This window comes from Trachypithecus francoisi, unplaced genomic scaffold, assembly GCF_009764315.1.
Source record: "Trachypithecus francoisi isolate TF-2019V2 unplaced genomic scaffold, Tfra_2.0 Lachesis_group15, whole genome shotgun sequence".
In the NCBI taxonomy this organism is placed as follows: Eukaryota; Metazoa; Chordata; class Mammalia; order Primates; family Cercopithecidae; genus Trachypithecus; species Trachypithecus francoisi.
In genome coordinates, this window is record NW_022681460.1 from 86,431,511 (window position 1) to 86,449,640 (window position 18,130).

General features: G+C 37.2%; 1 protein-coding gene across 1 annotated transcript; it reads left to right on the plus strand.

Annotated features, from left to right (window-relative positions):
* The first annotated feature begins 464 nt into the window (after positions 1-464).
* Positions 465-2,005, plus strand: LOC117097537 (N-acetylgalactosamine kinase-like). The gene is given in 1 exon segment (XM_033235480.1): positions 465-2,005. A coding segment is annotated over 1 exon segment (1,032 nt). The 5' UTR covers positions 465-488; the 3' UTR covers positions 1,521-2,005.
* Positions 2,006-18,130: the final 16,125 nt, after the last annotated feature.

An 18,130-nucleotide genomic window follows, 5' to 3' on the forward strand; every position in this document is an offset into this window, starting at 1 on the left:
TCTTGGATTAACGTCATGTTTTTTTCTCTGACCAAAGACATGTTAGGCATTGGCAGGCATCTAGTTAGAAAACACAGAAAGTTGAAATCTAAAAATATCTAAAAGTCAACTCAATTCAACTTGCTTTTATTGAGCCCCTGACATTGTTCAGGAACAATGATTTGTTGAGGAACAAGAGGTGAAACTGATTTGATTAAGGTCACATGGCTAGTGTCATGAATAGGACCTATATACATTTATTTTTATTAGTCTTTACTGTGTCAATGAATTAAACTTCTTTTATGTCCAAGGATATATATTTTGTTTATTAAATAAAAGTTCAGGTCAGGTTCCTCATGGCTTTTAATCCCAGAGCTTTGGGAGGCTGATGTGGGAGGGTTGCTTGAGGCAGCCGTTCAGACCAGCCCGTGCAACATGGCAAGACCCTGTCTCTACAAACAAAATTTAAAAATGATCTGGGCACAGAAGAAAGAAGGATCTAGTGAAATATGGCTGCAGAGAGCCTTGCTATGCGTCGGGTCCGGGTGGCAGAACATCCCAGGTTACTGAAGCTAAAGGAGATGTTTAACTCCAAGTTTGTATCTATTCCCAAGTTTTATGTTCGAGCACCAGGAAGAGTCAACATAATATGAGAGCATATAGATTACTGTGGATATTCTGTTCTTCCTATGGCTATAGAACAAGATGTGCTAATAGCTGTAGAACCTGTGAAAACATATACTCTCCAACTGGCCAATACAAATCCCTTGTATCCGGATGTCAGTACTAGTGCTAATAACATTCAGATTGATAAAACCAAGGCTTTGTGGCACAACTATTTCTTATGTGGACTTAAAGGAATTCAGGAACACTTTGGTCTTAGTAACCTGACTGGAATGAACTGCCTGGTAGATGGAAATATCCCACCAAGTTCTGGCCTCTCCAGCTCCAGTGCTTTGGTCTGTTGTGCTGGCTTGGTGACGCTCACAGTGCTAGGAAGGAATCTATCCAAGGTGGAACTTGCAGAAATCTGTGCCAAGAGTGAGCGTTACATTGGTACTGAAGGAGGAGGCATGGACCAGTCTATATCATTTCTTGCAGAAGAAGGAACTGCCAAGTTGATAGAATTTAGTCCTCTGAGGGCAACTGATGTAAAACTCCCAAGTGGAGCAGTGTTTGTGATGGCCAACAGTTGTGTGGAGATGAATAAGGCAGCAACTTCTCATTTCAATATCAGGGTGATGGAGTGTCAGCTGGCTGCAAAGCTCCTGGCTAAATACAAAAACTTGCAATGGGACAACGTACTGCGGCTGGAGGAGGTGCAGGCTAAACTAGGGATTAGTCTAGAAGAAATGTTGTTGGTCACAGAAGATGCCCTTCATCCTGAAACCTATAACCCCGAGGAGATCTGTAGGTGTCTGAGAATTAGCCTGGAGGAACTCCGAACCCAAATCCTGAATCCAAACACTCAAGGTGGAAGTTTGGGGCTCAAGGGTCACGACTTACTGGAGCAGGATGGGGAGGCTGCACAGTATCAATAGTACCTGCGGACAAGCTGCCTGGCTTCCTAGCAAATGTGCACAAAGCTTATTACCAGAGGAGTGATGGAAGCTTAGCACCAGAGAAGCAGAGTTTGTTTGCTACCAAACCTGGAGGCGGGGCTTTGGTTTTCCTTGAGGCCTGAAAAAAATGTAAAAAATCTCAGAGAAACTATTTAGGACACTTAGGAATTGGCAGGACTTTCTATGCCACAGTAAATTAATCTTCTTTCTGTTTTGTATTATGATGAATGGTTGCTATTATATCAAGATATATTTTCAAAGAAATGATTGAAAGCTCTCTATGCTTCATAATGATTATTTTTCCATCTTAAAATATGGTTTTACTATTAAGAGTCAAGATCATGCTTGGACAGATCTTTTAAGAATAATTTACTGAGATTTATTCATTTGAAGATTTTAAAGATGAATGGTAAAACACACTCAATACTGATTACACTTGAATTAAATATATTGTTACAATTAAACTGAAAAAAAAAATGATCTGGGCATGGTGGCATGCACCTGCAGTCCTCACTATGTGGGAGGCTGAGGTGGGAGGTGAGCCTAAGAGTTCAAGGCCACAGTGAGCTATGATTGTGCCTCTGCTCCAATTAGAGTAAAGATTGTGCCTTTACTCTGGGTGACAGAGTAAAAAGAATGAAATAAAAATAAAGACAAGTTGGAATGAAATGTCAAAACTATCATTTGGTGGTTAAGGACCTGGATCAAGAACTGGGCTGCCTGAGTTCAGATTCTGATGGTACTTAGTGTGAGAACTTGGGAAAGTTATTAATTGAGATGAACTTCTCAGTTCCTCCATCTATAGACAGATAAATGATAATAACAAACTCGGGGGTTTCTGTAAGAATAATCCATATAATGTAGTTAGTACAGTCTCTGGCTCTGTGTAAGCAGGAAATAAGGCACGGTGTATAGCAAAAAGTAAGTATTTGTTTTCTTCTAGAGTATTTTGGTACAAGTCCAGTTAAATCACAGAGACATTCTAATGTTCATACAAGTTCTTGAAACTTGGGCTATAGATGTTATCTCAAACATAAAATTCAAAGAGCTGAAAGAAATTACTCTGAGAAATGTGTGAAAAGCTCCTTAAATAAAATTATGCCAAATTTTTACCAAATACTCATACCTATACAATATTGGATAAAATTTTCTTTATTTTAAGTTTTTCTCTCCTAAATTTTTCTTAAATTTAGAAGCTTGGTACCAATTATCCACTGAGAACTGGTAGAAAACAAAATGAATAAAGAACAAATGACTAGTAGAAAAAACACACAAACAGTATGTCCAGTTAATGCTTGTGGCATTTTGAATGTATTTTCACATGTACTTAAGATTATTTCACATTATGCAAATATATTTTCATAATTATTCCTAAAAAAAAAATAAAATAAAATAAAATACATACTTGATTTCTGTACCCAAGCCCAGAGCAAATTTTAAATGACATGTAAAGAAACACAATAAATCTAAATTTGGAAGAAGAAAGGAGAACAGCAAATGAGGACAAGCTCTCAGCGAGAATTCCATTTATTAATTTTCTTCTTTAAAATCTCTAGGGGCTAACCTCATCTCGCGAAGTTTTATACTTGGCCTTGATAATCTGTTTCACTGCCCTTCAGAACACAGAAATATGGCAAGACATACGAATCCAGCCTTTCTGCAGATCAAACAAACACCAGTGACAGGTTTTGCATTTCTCCATCTTATTCTCTTGTCTGAGTTTAGCAGATCAGTTAAATGTCACTGGAGCCAGCTCTAGATTACAGAATGCAATTTCAAAGCTGCCCTGGGAAGGGAACTCTTCCACCTTGTCCCTCACCTCTCTGATGTGTTTTCATTTGCTCTACCGGGCTCAAGCGATTCTGTCTCCCTTGGCCTCATCTTCTCTGTGGGCTGCCATTGTGCACATACTCAAGTCTAAATTGCAATGTAAGTAATAAATCTCAAGCCACAATCCTTTCTCATTATCACTTTTAGTTCTTTTCACCTTGACCATTATGCAACCTCTACATGAGTTTTCAATATAGAATATGAGTACACATTGATCAAGGAAATGCACAAGCTAATTATGGAATGGTTCTTCTTTCTATTGCATGAATGTATAGATAAGTAAACATATAGCCATTGAAACTGCTCTCTTTACATTTTCCTTCATTATAAACCTTGACACTTTAAAAAGCGAAGCTTCATTTAAAAAATTCACTTGCATCTCAATTGGAAACCAAACAAGAATGAAGAAAAAAAAAAAGAATGAATAGAAAAGCACCAGGATTTTATTTAATCACTTTGCTTTGAAAGAAAATAAGACTACTAAGAAAATAACAGTAGTCTCTGTAATACATTTTTGTAGTGCATTTTTCCCCAGGAAATAAATATTAAACAATGTGTTTGCCCAGTGAATCAGGGTAGAAGCGGAATGGTGACCAGCTATATCTGATGACAGTGGCACATGTGGCCTCTATGAGCACCTTTCTCTTGCATTGTTCTTTAAGACACTCAAACCCTATTTGTGCCCTTGGCAGGTGCCCAGAATTCTATGGCATATACATGTTAATGCCCTCTGCCCTTATCCTATTATCTATGCACATTTTTTATTTTTTGTCTCAACTTCTGCGTGTATCTTTTCCTGTTTGTGTGTTTTCTTAAATACATTACTTTTCATAATGAAGCATGAATGAATGATAATTAAATGAATAAGCTTCTCAATGTGATATATAAATTTGTCTTGCTTTCACACTTAGGTTTTAAAATTAATAAAAAAACTATATGTTATTTGGTAATGACATAGTTCCTAGGGCAGTCTGTGTTTAATTCATGTATTAGCTGAGTCCTTGTTTTGCAGCAGGTTCAGTATTATGTGCTAATACAGTGGAATATAAACACACATGATTCCTGACCGCATGGATCATACAATCTATATAAATGAAGCTTTCTACTAATCCATTACTACATCTGCGTCAGTATTTTCTCTCAATATACTTTATTTACTTCAATGTACCTTGCATGAATATGTGTTTGTATTTGTGATATATGTAGCTATTAGTATTTACATTAAACCTGTGTAGATTGACAGAGAATGCAGCATGCTACAAAATCTTCCACTTTTCTGCTGAAGGTTGCTAGCATCATTAATATAGAAATTATTGATTAAGATTCTATCCTTATATAACTCTGCAATAGAATTTAGTCCCTGTTACTACAATGGTTTATAGGATAACATTTATTTACTTGTACTCATTATAAATGGAATTTCCTCTGAAATGTCATGGACATTTTCTACTACCTTGTAAATCATAGCTGTAGGCTGTTAAACTTAATTAAAGAATTGCACATATGATTCGATTTATGTACGTGTGTGTGATTAAATGTTTATAAATATGCAGCCAGTAGTTAATCCTGATTCTCTTAAGCCCACACATTTTCCTTATCTTCTCATTCTTTTCCTCCTCATTAAATCATTTATTTATCTACTTGCTTATAGACTAAGTGAGTTGAACAGGCATGATGTATGCCCTCTAGCATTATTGTCCAAAAGTGTTATTAAGTGCATAATTGCACAAAGCATGGGGTGGTTGCTGTACAAAGCGAGCTGCATACTCAAAGTGTCTGGATTTTTTGCTGTCAGAGATGATTCTTATGTAGCATAATCCCCATATTCATGGAGTTAAAATATTGTTGTTTTTTTTGTTTCATAGAAGATTGATGTAGTGTATATCAAATACTGTATTCTTCCACATTAATCATCACCTGGAAGTAGCTATTTTCTTTTTCTGGTTCTTTTACTTTCATAGTAGCTTTTCTCTTCCATTCCCTGTCACTGAGTCTGTCTCTCTCATATAAGAAATCCTTAAATATTTTAATGAACATTTTAGGGGAAATTCATAGAATATTAGATTTCAGATATGTTTATGTATTAATTTCAATAGTTTTAGGGGCACAAGAGGTTTTTGGTCACATGAATAAATTGTGTAGTGATGATGTCTGAGATTTTAGTGCATCCATCACTCATGTGGTGTACAGCATTTCCAATATGCAGGGTTTTTTTTTTATCCCTTACTGTCATCCTACTCTGCCGTCTTCAGAATCTCCAATGTCTATTATACCACTCTGTATGCTTTTGCATAACCAGAGCTTAGTTTCTACTTATAAATAAGAACATAGTATATGGTTTTCCACTCCTGAGTTACCTCACTTAGAATAATGGCCTCCAGCTCCATCCAAGTTGCTGCAAAAGGTATTATTTTGTTCTTTTTAATGGCTGAGTAGTATTCCATGGTGTATATATACTGCATTTTCTTTATCCACGTATCAGTTGATAGGCACTTAGGTTGGTTCAGTATTTTTGCAATTGTGAATTGTGCCAAGATAAATGCATGCAGGTGTCTATTTTATGTTGTCACTTCTTTTCCTTTGGGTAGATACCCAGTAGTGGGATTGCTGGATCAAATGATAGATCAACTTTTAGTTCTTTGAGAAATAATTTTTATCTAACTGGTCATTTGTTCAAATCCAGCTGAGGAAAATATCTTCAATAATTAAAACTTAAATACCTCTAATGCATGCCACAGCACTGCACAATTCCAGGGGACACCACGACCAGATGTGCACAGGAACCCCTACAGCCTTACCTCTGGCTCTAATCCTTCTACATTTCTAGTCCATACACTGACTTGTCTGAAATTCAACATGTTTAAAATGGACATTCTCTTTTCATGCTTCATAAACCCAAGGAACTCCTTGCACTAATTTTCCTATTTTTTTCTTTCAGTTCTCTCCTCCCCCAAAATTCAATATTTTGAAGTCGTCCTTCGTGCTACCATCCAATTAGTCACAAAAACATATTGACTATTTTATCAAAACATTGTGGGCATCTCTCCAGTCCTTTTTTGTTGTTGTTGTTTTTGTTTTTTCTGGTTCTGATGCTGCTAGTTTAGATTCCTTCCTAGTTCATATCTGGGCTATTGCCAGTCCCCTTGCTTAGCAGCACCTTTCTGTTTCACTGATCAAAACTCTATCATTCAAGACCCACTTAAATTGTCTGGTTGCCATAACTCAAAAAGGTTTTTCCTTGTAACTTCTTTAAGCGCCCCTGTGGAATCATGTGACTGTTTCCTAAAATAGTCAATAAAGTTGTAAGCTTTTTGAGGAGTGGGGCTGCTCCAGATGCATCTTGCGTCATTCACACACCCAGCACTGTAACTGTCACAGAGTGCATCATCAGGAAATAAAGACTTCCTCGAACTCCAAATATTCATCTCCAACTACCCTTCATACATTTCCATCTGAGAACATCAACTACAATAATCACTGAGTTCCCATCACATCTCTTGCCCACTCATTTCCTATTTCTATACATGATTCCACCCTCCGTCCAGTTACCCAAGGCAGAAACCTTGGCTTATCCTCAATATTCCCTTCCCTTCCCTCGCCCTGACATCCATTCAGTCACCAGACCCTACTGAGTAAGGCCAGCATTCTGTTGCCTCTTTAAATTTTCCAAATCGATTCTCAGTACCATTATCTTAGTTCAAACTCTATATTTCTCTCTTGTATTGCCACAGTGATCACAATTGCTTCCCTTGTTTTTAGTCTTTCTATTCTCTATAATGCCATTTTAATGACCTCTAAACACTGGGAAACTGATTCTACAATTTTCTTGCTTGAAATGGATCATTGTTCACCAGTAGCCTTTATGACAATGTTCAAACTCCATAGCATAATACAAAAGACGGATTCCTGCTTCCTTTATAGTCTCATGTCTCTCCACATCTTTCCTCCCCACACACCCAGCTCCAGTGTTATTGGTGATTGACTCCCTAAAGGTCTTCCCCCAAGGTGATTTGTCAAAGCAAATCATGGTAGTGATTATTTAGGAAAGGTTAAGTGAATCAGCTTGAGCCAATGGGATGTAAGAAAACATTTGATGATGGTATCCTAGGAATTATTTCATAATAAATAGACTCAAGGAAAAAATGGCTTCATTCTGCTTCTGGACATTTCTGTGTCTGGACATGGCATCTGGACCTTCTGAAGCCATCTTGCTACAAGTATGAGGATAAGACCAATAGAAGGAGGAGGGCTGAGTCAGAAGAACTTCAGAAAAGTATCACTGGAGGCCTTATGAGTTGCTCTTAGAGCTTGCCCTACTTACTTACTTCCAGATGAGCTGATACATTTCCTTATTGCTTAAACCAACCCAAATTCAGGTTCTTTATTATTTGCAGCTAAAGGCATCATGATTAGGAGTTGCTGCCTACATGCAGTATTTTCGCTTCCCTTTTGAACTGTCCACATGCTTCCAGAACGAAAGCCCTTTCTCTAGTCTCCAGGTCTCTAAAAGAGAGTCAAGACATTCACAACTGCCTAAAGTTTACATGATAGAACTGTTTGCTTGCCTAGATATTAGAGCTTATTACCCTCTTTAAGATTGCTCATTCATCTCCTCCAATAGCCTTGTTCTGGACACATCAATTACAGTCCATCCATGCCCACAATACCTTGAATTAAAATTCATTCATTTACACATTTATTTGACAAATCTTTATTGAGCACTTACTATGTACTAAACATTGTTGTAAATAGTAGTATATCAGTAAATCAAACTAATAATTTCCTTGTTAGCATGGTACTTAAATTCTAGTGGAAAAAGTAACCAATAAACAAAGAAGTAATTATACAATATAAGGAAGTCAGGGAGATAGTGATAGGTAGAAGAAGAATAATTTAGATAAAGACTCAGATAAGGCTTCTCTGAGAGAAGCCCCAAGTGAAATAAGGGAGTAGGCATGTGCATATCTGAGATAGGAGCAGGCCAGAGCATGGAAACTGTGTGTGAAAGGATCATGAGGAGGGTGCTGTGTGTCCTGAGGAGCAGCAAGGTAGCTGGTGTGGCTGGAAGAGAGCAAGAGAAGGACAGCAAAAGAAGGAGACATAGAAGTAGCCTAGGAACAGATGATGTGGTATCCTGTATACATTTAAGTTTAGATTTTGTTCAGATGGAGTATTTTCAGCAGAACAATTAGATTATTTGAGCTGGGTTTTAAGTATGTTACAGTGGCTGCTGGTGGGGAAAAGGATATAGGAAGAAGAGAACAGAGGCAGGAGATGATCTGCTACTATTGTGGTCCAGGAGAGAGACAGTGGTGGGTGGGCCAGGACATAGCATGCCGGTTTCTAAGGGATGTTGCAATGCTCACCCCCTTGCAGAGAAAAGCAGCCCTGAGTTCAGGATCAGACAGCTCTGTTTTCACCACCACTCAACTTCAGACTCAGCTACTGGATGTCCCATCCCAGGGCAACCTTTCCATAAACTGTTCACTGACCTGTGAAGTAGCCTTAAAGGAAAAGCTACTTTCCAAGACATGAATGAATTATATGGTAAGTAGCAGAAGGAAAAGCAGGAAGAACCACGGGCAAGGACATGGGGATGCAGTAGATGGATTGTACTAATGGCAGAGCATCCAGTAGGACCCATGCATTGAAGCTGCTATGGGAGAGATAAGTTGACCTGGTCCTAGAGAAGCCTTGGGAGCTGACTGACTTTGAGTTCCACTTCTGTGGGTCCCACAGTGGGATTCCTGTTACCAGGAGTACTGTCTTTCCCTGATACTTTGTCCTATTACCACAGATAGACTTACTACAAACCCTTATTAATTGAAAAAATCTTGAACGAATCTATGTTCCTTGCATCCAGAAAACCAGGACATTAGATTGCTCATAACAACCTCTTGGGGAATGTAAGATGTGACATTTGGTTGTGGATGTAGAGCGAGTGGGGTACTCCAAGACTCCAGCTCAAATCTCACTGTGGATGGCAAGAACCTATGGTTTGCAGTAGCAACCTAAGCTTTTGCTATGATTTCAAACACATTCCTTTTGAAAGAAGCACTTTGCATGACTTGATTGCTCCTGTGTTTGAGAGATGTCAAGGGGCATAGAAATATAAAGACAAAGGAGTTGGAGGGTTGCTTCTCTCAGAGTAAGGTGCCTTCAATTATAAATTTACAAGCTCTGTCCAGGGTTGCTCATCTAATGGCAGATAAACAAAATAACTTTACATAACCATTGCAAAATGAATTTTCTGTCTTCTTGCATATCCCAGGCTAGGAGCCGGCTGAATATTACATTTAGAAAATGGTTTTCTGAATTGAGGAAATGAAGCATGAAACACATTCCCTTTCTTGGTTGTTTGACTGTGAGCTAAGAAATAGTTGTTTAGTTGGTAGTGGGAATAGAAGCTGAAAAGATGCATAGGGTAGGGTTATGCTCAGATACATTTCTGAGGAGAATCTAAGAGCCAGAGAAAAGATGTGGGCAATTGGTCAAGTGTGGCAGTTATAATAGAAACAAGATGGTAAAGGGTCCCATCATCACAGTGGTGGAGGAGCAGCAAACACTTTTTGCTCAGTGACAAAGGCATATGCTGGCCTGTAAGCTGTGCTGGACTCTCCCAGTATGCAGACAACATGCTTATCATAACAAAGCCTGCCTTTTCAGCTGTTCTTGGTGTCCAAGTGTGTTTCTATTCCCTAGGAAATATAAAACATAAAACAGCCTAACGAACACAACAGTACGTTCTCTGAGGACAAGGGTTCTGCCTTGTAAGACTTCGTATCTCCAGCACTTTGCATGAGCCCGATAAAAAGCAGAGCTCAGAAAGTGTTTGGTTGATAAATCACAGGATGAATGAATGCAGTGTATGAAAAGGAAAGATACAGAAAAAGTGTAGAGATATATTTCCTATCAAATCAATTTCTGGAAATAAAATCTATTATTTCAAGAGCTTTTACCATAAGGATATAATTACAGCATCACAAGTTTGAGAGTTTACAGCTAAACACAAGCATCTCAGTCCATGATGAGGTTTATGTGGGGGTTTCTCTGGTATTAGAGAGCAATATGCTTTCTGAATTGCTCTGAAAGCTTGTAATGAGATTAATATGAGGCGATTTTAATAGTCATTTCCAAAGTGATCTCATGTCTAATTTTCAATTGACACAAGAATCTTAATGAAGCACTTTGGAGGGATGGTGTATTTATTTGACAGGTTCAGATATGTGTCATTCTATAAGGTTACACAGCTACTGGGTAGTATGACCTCAGTACATTCCATGCTCTTGCCAGTATGTCACAGAAGTGCACAGCTATCCAGGGAGCAATGGAGACCATTTAGGCTCCAGATTAAATCTGTGGATCATTTATCTTATATTTTACTTCTCATTAACAACAATTCAATTATCAAGGTTTCAAACTATAGGTGCCTGATGATTAATAATTATATTGTTTGTTTCTTCTTTGAATGACAAGTTCCATTACTGGAGTCAGAATGTCATGAGTTTGCTGCTGGTAATGCATAGCAAGTGCAGGGGTTAGTTGATGCTCCAGGTCTTTGTGTGGTAAGCCCTGCTTATATTTGATGACCCTTAACAGATATGATAGCTGCTAATATGCATAAGGAAATGAACTTGCTCAAAACACAACCTCTTTTTTAAAAAATTCAAATCCACACAGAAGACCAGTGAGATGACAACAAAGTGAATTTCTTAATAAATTAACCTTTACTTCTTCAAAATTACTCAGTGCCAAATTATCTTCTTTGTTGTCTGTAAACTACAAGGAGTACCAAAGAGATATCTTGTCACACACAACTCTTTTCTCTTAACTGGTGTCATTGTTGAATTAGTAAAGGGACATCCTGTTGTGTGAAATTTGCATGAATTCATAAAGAATTATAGATTTTCAGTGCTAGAAGAATCCTGATCATCTAGTTCTATCATCCTTCTCAAGTTTAGAATACCCTAGTGATTACACTGTTTGCAAAGAGTAAAATTATTGTGTCCTGACATTGTATTCCCGGAAATTTCTAGGAAGTATGTACAAATAAACAAACACTCAAAATGAAACATAATAAACAGAACCCTACAACACTAGCAATTGGAAGGCGATGTATTTGCGATCCCTTCTGGAAAATAACTTTGTGGTTGATCAATGTGATGTTGCCACATGAACCTCATTATATGCAGGCCTCATGACCTCAACTGAGGCAAGACTCAAGTCTATAGTTTCCTATAAAGACTAACACAAAATATCCCTAAAACATTGGTGCATACAGAGCAGAAATCTAGGATATATATTTTTTGGTCTAGTAAATTCTCAGAAGTTTGGATAGCAAGATGGGAAGCTGCACTAGCAATTTAGTGAGATTGAATGATTGATTCAATAAAAGACTGACATGTTGAACATTGGAAATCCAGGAATGTCCTCTTGTCAGGATATGCCAACAGTCTTCTATGAGACATTCTTAGTTGCACCTTTCAAACACAGGATTTTAATGAGATGCAGAGATGGTATCCTAATCCTGCAAGTCATCTGAAGTTATTGCAAGAATAACAGCATGAAGGACTCCACATGTCACGTAACTGCCAAGGAGCTGTGATTGTCTCAAGAAAGGATTTAGGAAGTAAACAAGTGAGGATTAGAGCCCACATCTACCTGACTCTAAAATCCATACTAAAAACCACAGCACTATATTCTCTCAGTCAACATGAATTGTATATTCAAAACAATGTGTTTCAGTTTTCAGGAGTAATATACCAGTATGTCCATCAAGTAGATTTCTATATAAATAGGCAAATATATTAACAACATGTGAACAACTTGAAAATTGAGGTGTGACAGATGAGAAATAAAAGATAATAAGGTAATGCCAGCAATGATCATTTTCATGCATGGTGTTTAGCTGATTATAAACTACCTTCACGTACATTTTTTTTTAAACCTGACCTTTGCAATAACACAACTGAGGGTCAGAGATACTGAATACCTTATTCAAGGTCACAGACCTAATAAAGGGAGTCAGTGAGACCAAAATGCAACAGTTTGCAGATCGCTTTCATATTGGTCGACACCTACCCCCCATATTTAGATTGAAGGAGGCCCTTCTGAGATGAAATCAGAGTTGATAAAATCATATTTGATGCTGATTTTCCAATGTATGTAATCAATGCCTTGTGTTATTCAAGACATCAAATTCAAGTTTAGGAAAATTCCCCAGCGTACAAATACTTCCAATTTGAAGACAGAATGATCTGATTTCTAAATAGTAGACTGAACACACATTGAACCCTAATACACTACAATAAACTCTGGAAATGAAAGTCTGTATGCATATACATTTGTGTGTGTCTGTGTATATGTGCATGTATGCATATGTATAGATATAAAAACAAATACATAGTCACACTCTCTCCCTTAAAAGATGAAACGTTTTCAGAAATCGTGATGAATCTGTAAATTACTTAAAACAAATTGGATCAGACTCTAAAGATAAGAAAAGCAACTCCAAATATGTACAGAAGTCTAGGGGACAGTGACACCACAAAGAGTGAGAACAAATCAGCGGCTGGATGAAGCCAAGAGGCAATAAGGAGGAACTTAATTGGATTATCGTAAAATCTATCTGGCTGGTGAACCTCTTAGAATCAATCCCTCAGTCAGTCAATCTCTCTCTCTCTCTCTCTCTCTCTTTCTCTCTCTCTCTTTCTTTTAGGACTAGGAAGCTCTGACAGGAGTAACTGTTTCCAGAAGAAGCAATTCTCTGGGACAGAGAGCCAAGCCCTTGGTGACAGGTGGAGGAACAGGAACCGTTAAGCCCAGAAGGCCAGTCACCAAGACATCCCATCAGGGGCATCCTGCCTTCTCCTTACACTCGTTTAAAGCCTTGTGGAGCCCCACTCCCCTGCCTTTTCCCCCAAGGCAGTCATCTTATAGAGAGACAACTGTCCATCTGTGGAAATCACAGCAGAGAGATGAACTCAGGGTCAAGAATGAGAGACTACAGAAATGATAGCTGATAATATTCATAAGGAAATGAACTTGTTGCCTTAGGAAGACAACAGAATACATTTTGTTTTAAAAAAAATCCAAATCCACACACAGAAGAGCAACAAAAGGAAGACAAACGCAAAACCTAGTCTGAAAAAACAGCTAATAAAGTATTAAGAACACGTTGCTTACAATGAATCTGATGCTATTATCAGAAAGATTAGGGAAAATATTGCACCCAGGAAACAAATTACAAGCAGCTAAAAGAAAAAACTAATTAGAAATTCAAAATTCAATACCTGTGCATGATTAAAATACACACATACACATACATACACTAAATAGCAAGCTAGGGATAGAAGAAATGATCCCTAGCCTGATGAAGGTTATTTACCAGATTTATCTAGCAAAGATTATACTTAAAGTTGAAACTTAGAAGTATTGCAAGTAAAGCCAGGAATAACACAAGGAAGCTGACTGTCACAGCTAATATTCCATTTGTATTAGACAAAGGCAACAAGTCAAAAATAAGAAGTGAACAGTATGATGATTAAAAAAGAAAAACCATGTTTATTTATAGATAATATAATTGTTTAGCTGGAAAACACATAATGAATTACTATTAGAAGTGTGTGAGTTAGTCTGGAAGTGGAACTGATATGAAATCAGCATAGAAAAATAAATGGCTTCCATATACCTGGGCAATTACCATTAAGACAATCCCATTTACAACAGCAACAAAGACGCTGAAGTAACAAGAAATACACTTCATAAGAAAAATACATTTCGGAAAAAAGTATGAAATATTATTGAAGGACATTAGACACCAATAAATGGTGAGATACCATTGAAAGAAAGACACATTATTATAAAAATGCTGCTTTTTTCCCAAATTAATACATAAATGTAGTTTCATTCAATAGCCCCATCAGACTTTTTATAATAATTGATAAACTGAATCTAACATTTTTATAATACTAAATATGGAAGGCTAATCAAAACAATCCTGAAAAGTTAAGTCAAATGAATTGGAGTTAATCTATCAGATATCAAACTTTATTACAAAGGTAGGGTAAACAAAGTAGTATTATTGCAGGAATAGACAAATAGTTGAATGAAACAAAACAGCCAGGAAGAGAATCATAGACACGTGGATACCTGGGATATGAGAGTAGGAAGAAAGAAAGGATGGACTACTTAATAATTGGTTTCATAAACAACTGGTGTAATACATGGAAAAACCAAATTAGATAGCTACAAAAAGCAAATGCAACTGGATTTCATACCTAAATGTAAAGCAAAATTAAAACTTACATTCAATGAATATATAGAGTATGTTATGATTGTCAAGTAGGAAAATATTTCTTAAGACAAAAAGACTCAAAATAGTTAACCCTGGTAAATGTGCCTACTTCAGGTTACAAAATCTGTACCACAAAGACTTCATTCAAAAGTTAAAAGATAAGTGATACACTTCAAGAATATATTTGCAGACTACATAACAAAGGATCCCTCTCTAGAACATATAGGGGAAAAGCTAATTAAACAACACACTATTTTTCACTAACCACACTGGCAAAATTTAAACACTGGCAAGAATTTGAGGAAACAGAAAGGGTTCCAAACTGTTGATAAGAATGTAAACTACTATGATCACTTTAGACAGGAATTTGCCAATAGCTAATAAAATTTAAAATATTTATACCTAGAAGTTTTACTTCTGGCGTATATCCTTTACAAAATTGTGCACGTGTGCCAATGATGTTCATGGCATAATTTGCAAAAGTGAAACATTAAAAGGAATTTAAAAGGGCATTTATACGTGCAATATAAATTCCATTTATCAGGGATGGATAAATGTGCTTTGCTCACAAGCTGGAGTACCCCTGCACAATAGTGAGAAGGAATGCACTGGATGGAAGCATAACGACATGGCCATATTTAATAAACAATGCTGAGTTAACCAAACAAAAAGAGTGCTAGTATATGTAGTACTATTAGAGCATTTAATGACTGATAATTTCATTTGTTTATTTTTATATTTTTATTTCCAGAATTTCTTTTTTAGCTTTTGCTTTAGGTTTGGGGTACATAAGAAGGTTTGTTACATAGGTAAACACATGTCATGGTGTTTGTTGTACATATTATTTCATCATCCAAGCATTAAGCCCAGTATACAATAGTTATCTTTTCTGCTCCTCTCCCTCTCCCCACCATCCCCCTTCAAGTAGATCCCAGTGTCTGTTCTTTCCTTCTGTGTGTTCATAAGTTCTTACGATTTAGCTCCCACTTATAAGTGAGAACATGTGGTATTCGATTTTCTTTTCCTGTGTTAGTGTATTGAGGATAATGGCCTCTAGCTCTATCCATGTTCCTGCAAAGGACATAATCTCTTTCCTTTTTATGGCTTCATAGTATTCCATGGTGTGTATGTCTCACATTTTCTTTATCCAGTCTGTCATTGATGTGAATTTAGGTTGATTCCATGTCTTTGCTATTGTGAATAGTGCCACAATGAACATTTGCGTGCATGTGTCTTTATTGTGGAATGATTTATATTCCTCTGGGTATATACCCAGTAATGGGATTGCTGGGTCAAATGGTACTTCTGCTTTTAGCTCTTTGAGGAATCTCCCTCTGCTTTCCACAATGGTGAACTAATTTACACTCCCACCAACAGTGTATCAGCACTCCCTTTTGTCTGCAACCTTGCCAGCATCTGTTGTTTTTTGACATTTTAGTAACAGCCATCCTGACTGGTGTGAGATGGTATCTCATTGTGGTTAAGATTTGCATTTTTCTAATTATTGGTGATATTGAAATATTTTTTCATATGCTTGCTGACTGCATGTATGACTTCTTTTGGGAAGTGTCTGTTCATGTCCTCTGCTCACTTTTTAATGGGGTTGCTTGTTTTTTCTTTTGTAAATTTAAGTTCTTTATAGATGCTGGATATTAGAACTTTGTCAGATGCATAATTTGCAGACATTTTCTCCCATTCTGTAGGTTGTCAGGTTACTCTGTTGATAGTTTCTTTTGCTGTGCAGAAGCTCTGTTTGTTGGTTTAATTATTTCTTTATTTGAGATGAGTCTTCCTCTGTCACCCAGGCTGGAGTGCAGTGGCACGATCTCTGCTCACCGCAACCTCTGCCTCCCAAGTTCAAGTGATTCTTGTGCCTCAGCCTCCTGAGTAGCTGGGATTACAAGTGCATGCCACCATGCCTGGCTCATTTTTTTTTTTTTTTTTTTTTGTATTTTTAGTATAGACAGGGTTTCATCATGTTGGCCAGGCTGGTCTTGAATTCCTGACCTCAAGTGATCTGCCTGCCTCAGCCACCCAAAGTGCTGGGATTACAAGTGTGAGCCACTGCACCCAGCCCCAGAAGCTCTCAAGTTTAATTAGATTCCACTTGTTAAGGTTTGCTTTTGCTTTTGCTGTCTTTGTCATGAAATCTTTGCCGTTCCTATGTCCATGATGGTATTGCCTAGGTTATCTTCCAGAGTTTTTATAGTTTTCAGTTTTGCACTTACACCTTTAATCCATCTTGAGTTGATTTTTTTGTATGGTGTAAGGAAAGGGTTCAGCTTCTATCTTCTGCGTATGGCTAGCCAGTTATTCCAGCACCATTTATGGAATAGTGAGTCTTTTCCCTAGTGCTTGTTTTTGTCAGCTTTGTTGAAGATCAGATGGTCATAAGTGTATGGCCTTATTTCTGAGCTCTCTATTCGGTTCCATTGGTCTATGTGTCTGTTTTTGTACCAGTACCATGCTGTTTTGGTAAGCTTTGTAGTATAGTTTGAAATCAGGGAATGTGATGTCTCCAGCTTTATTCTTTTTGCTTAGGATTACCTTGGCTATTGGAGCTCTTTTTTTTTGGTTCCATATGAATTTTAAAATAGCTTTTTCTAGTTCTGTGAAGAATGTCAATGGGAGTTTGACAAGAATAGTATTTAATCCGTAAATTGTTCTGGGCAGTATAGCCATTTAAATGATATTGATTATTCTATCCATGATCGTGGGATATTTTTCCATTTGTTTGTGTCTTCTCTGATTTCTTTGAGTTTTTGTTTTGTAATTCTCATTATAGAGATCTTTCACCTCCCTGGTTAGCTGTATTCCTAGGTATATTATTCTTTTTGGGGCAATTGTGAATGTTGTTGCCTTTCTGATTTGGCTCTCAGTTTGGCCATTGTTGGTGTATAGAAATCCTAGTGATTTTTGTACACTGATTTTGTATCCTGCAACTTTGCTGAAACTGTTCATCAGATGGAGGAGCTCTTGGGCTGAGACTAAGGGGTTTTCTAGATATAGAATGAAGCTGTCTGAAAACAGATAGTTTGACTTCCTCTTTTCCTATTTGGATGCCCTTTATTTCTTTCTCCTGACTGATTGTTCTGGTTAGGATGTCCAATACTATGTTGAATAGAAGTGGTGAGACAGGGCATCCTTGTCTTGTGCCAGTTTTCAAGGGGAATGGTTCTAGCTTTTCCCCATTCAATATAATGTTGGCTGTGGGTTTGTAATAGATGACTCTTATTATTTTGAGCTATGTTCCTTCAATACCTAGTTTATTGAGAGTTTTTAACATGAAGGGGTGTTGAATTTTTCCAAAAGCGTTTTCTACTTCCATTGAGATAATCATGTGGTTTTGTCTTATTTCTCTTTATGTGATGAATTGCATTTATTAATTTGCACATGTTAAGTCAATCTTGAATCCTGGGGATGAAGCCTACTTGATCGTGGTGGATTAGCTTTTGAATGTGCT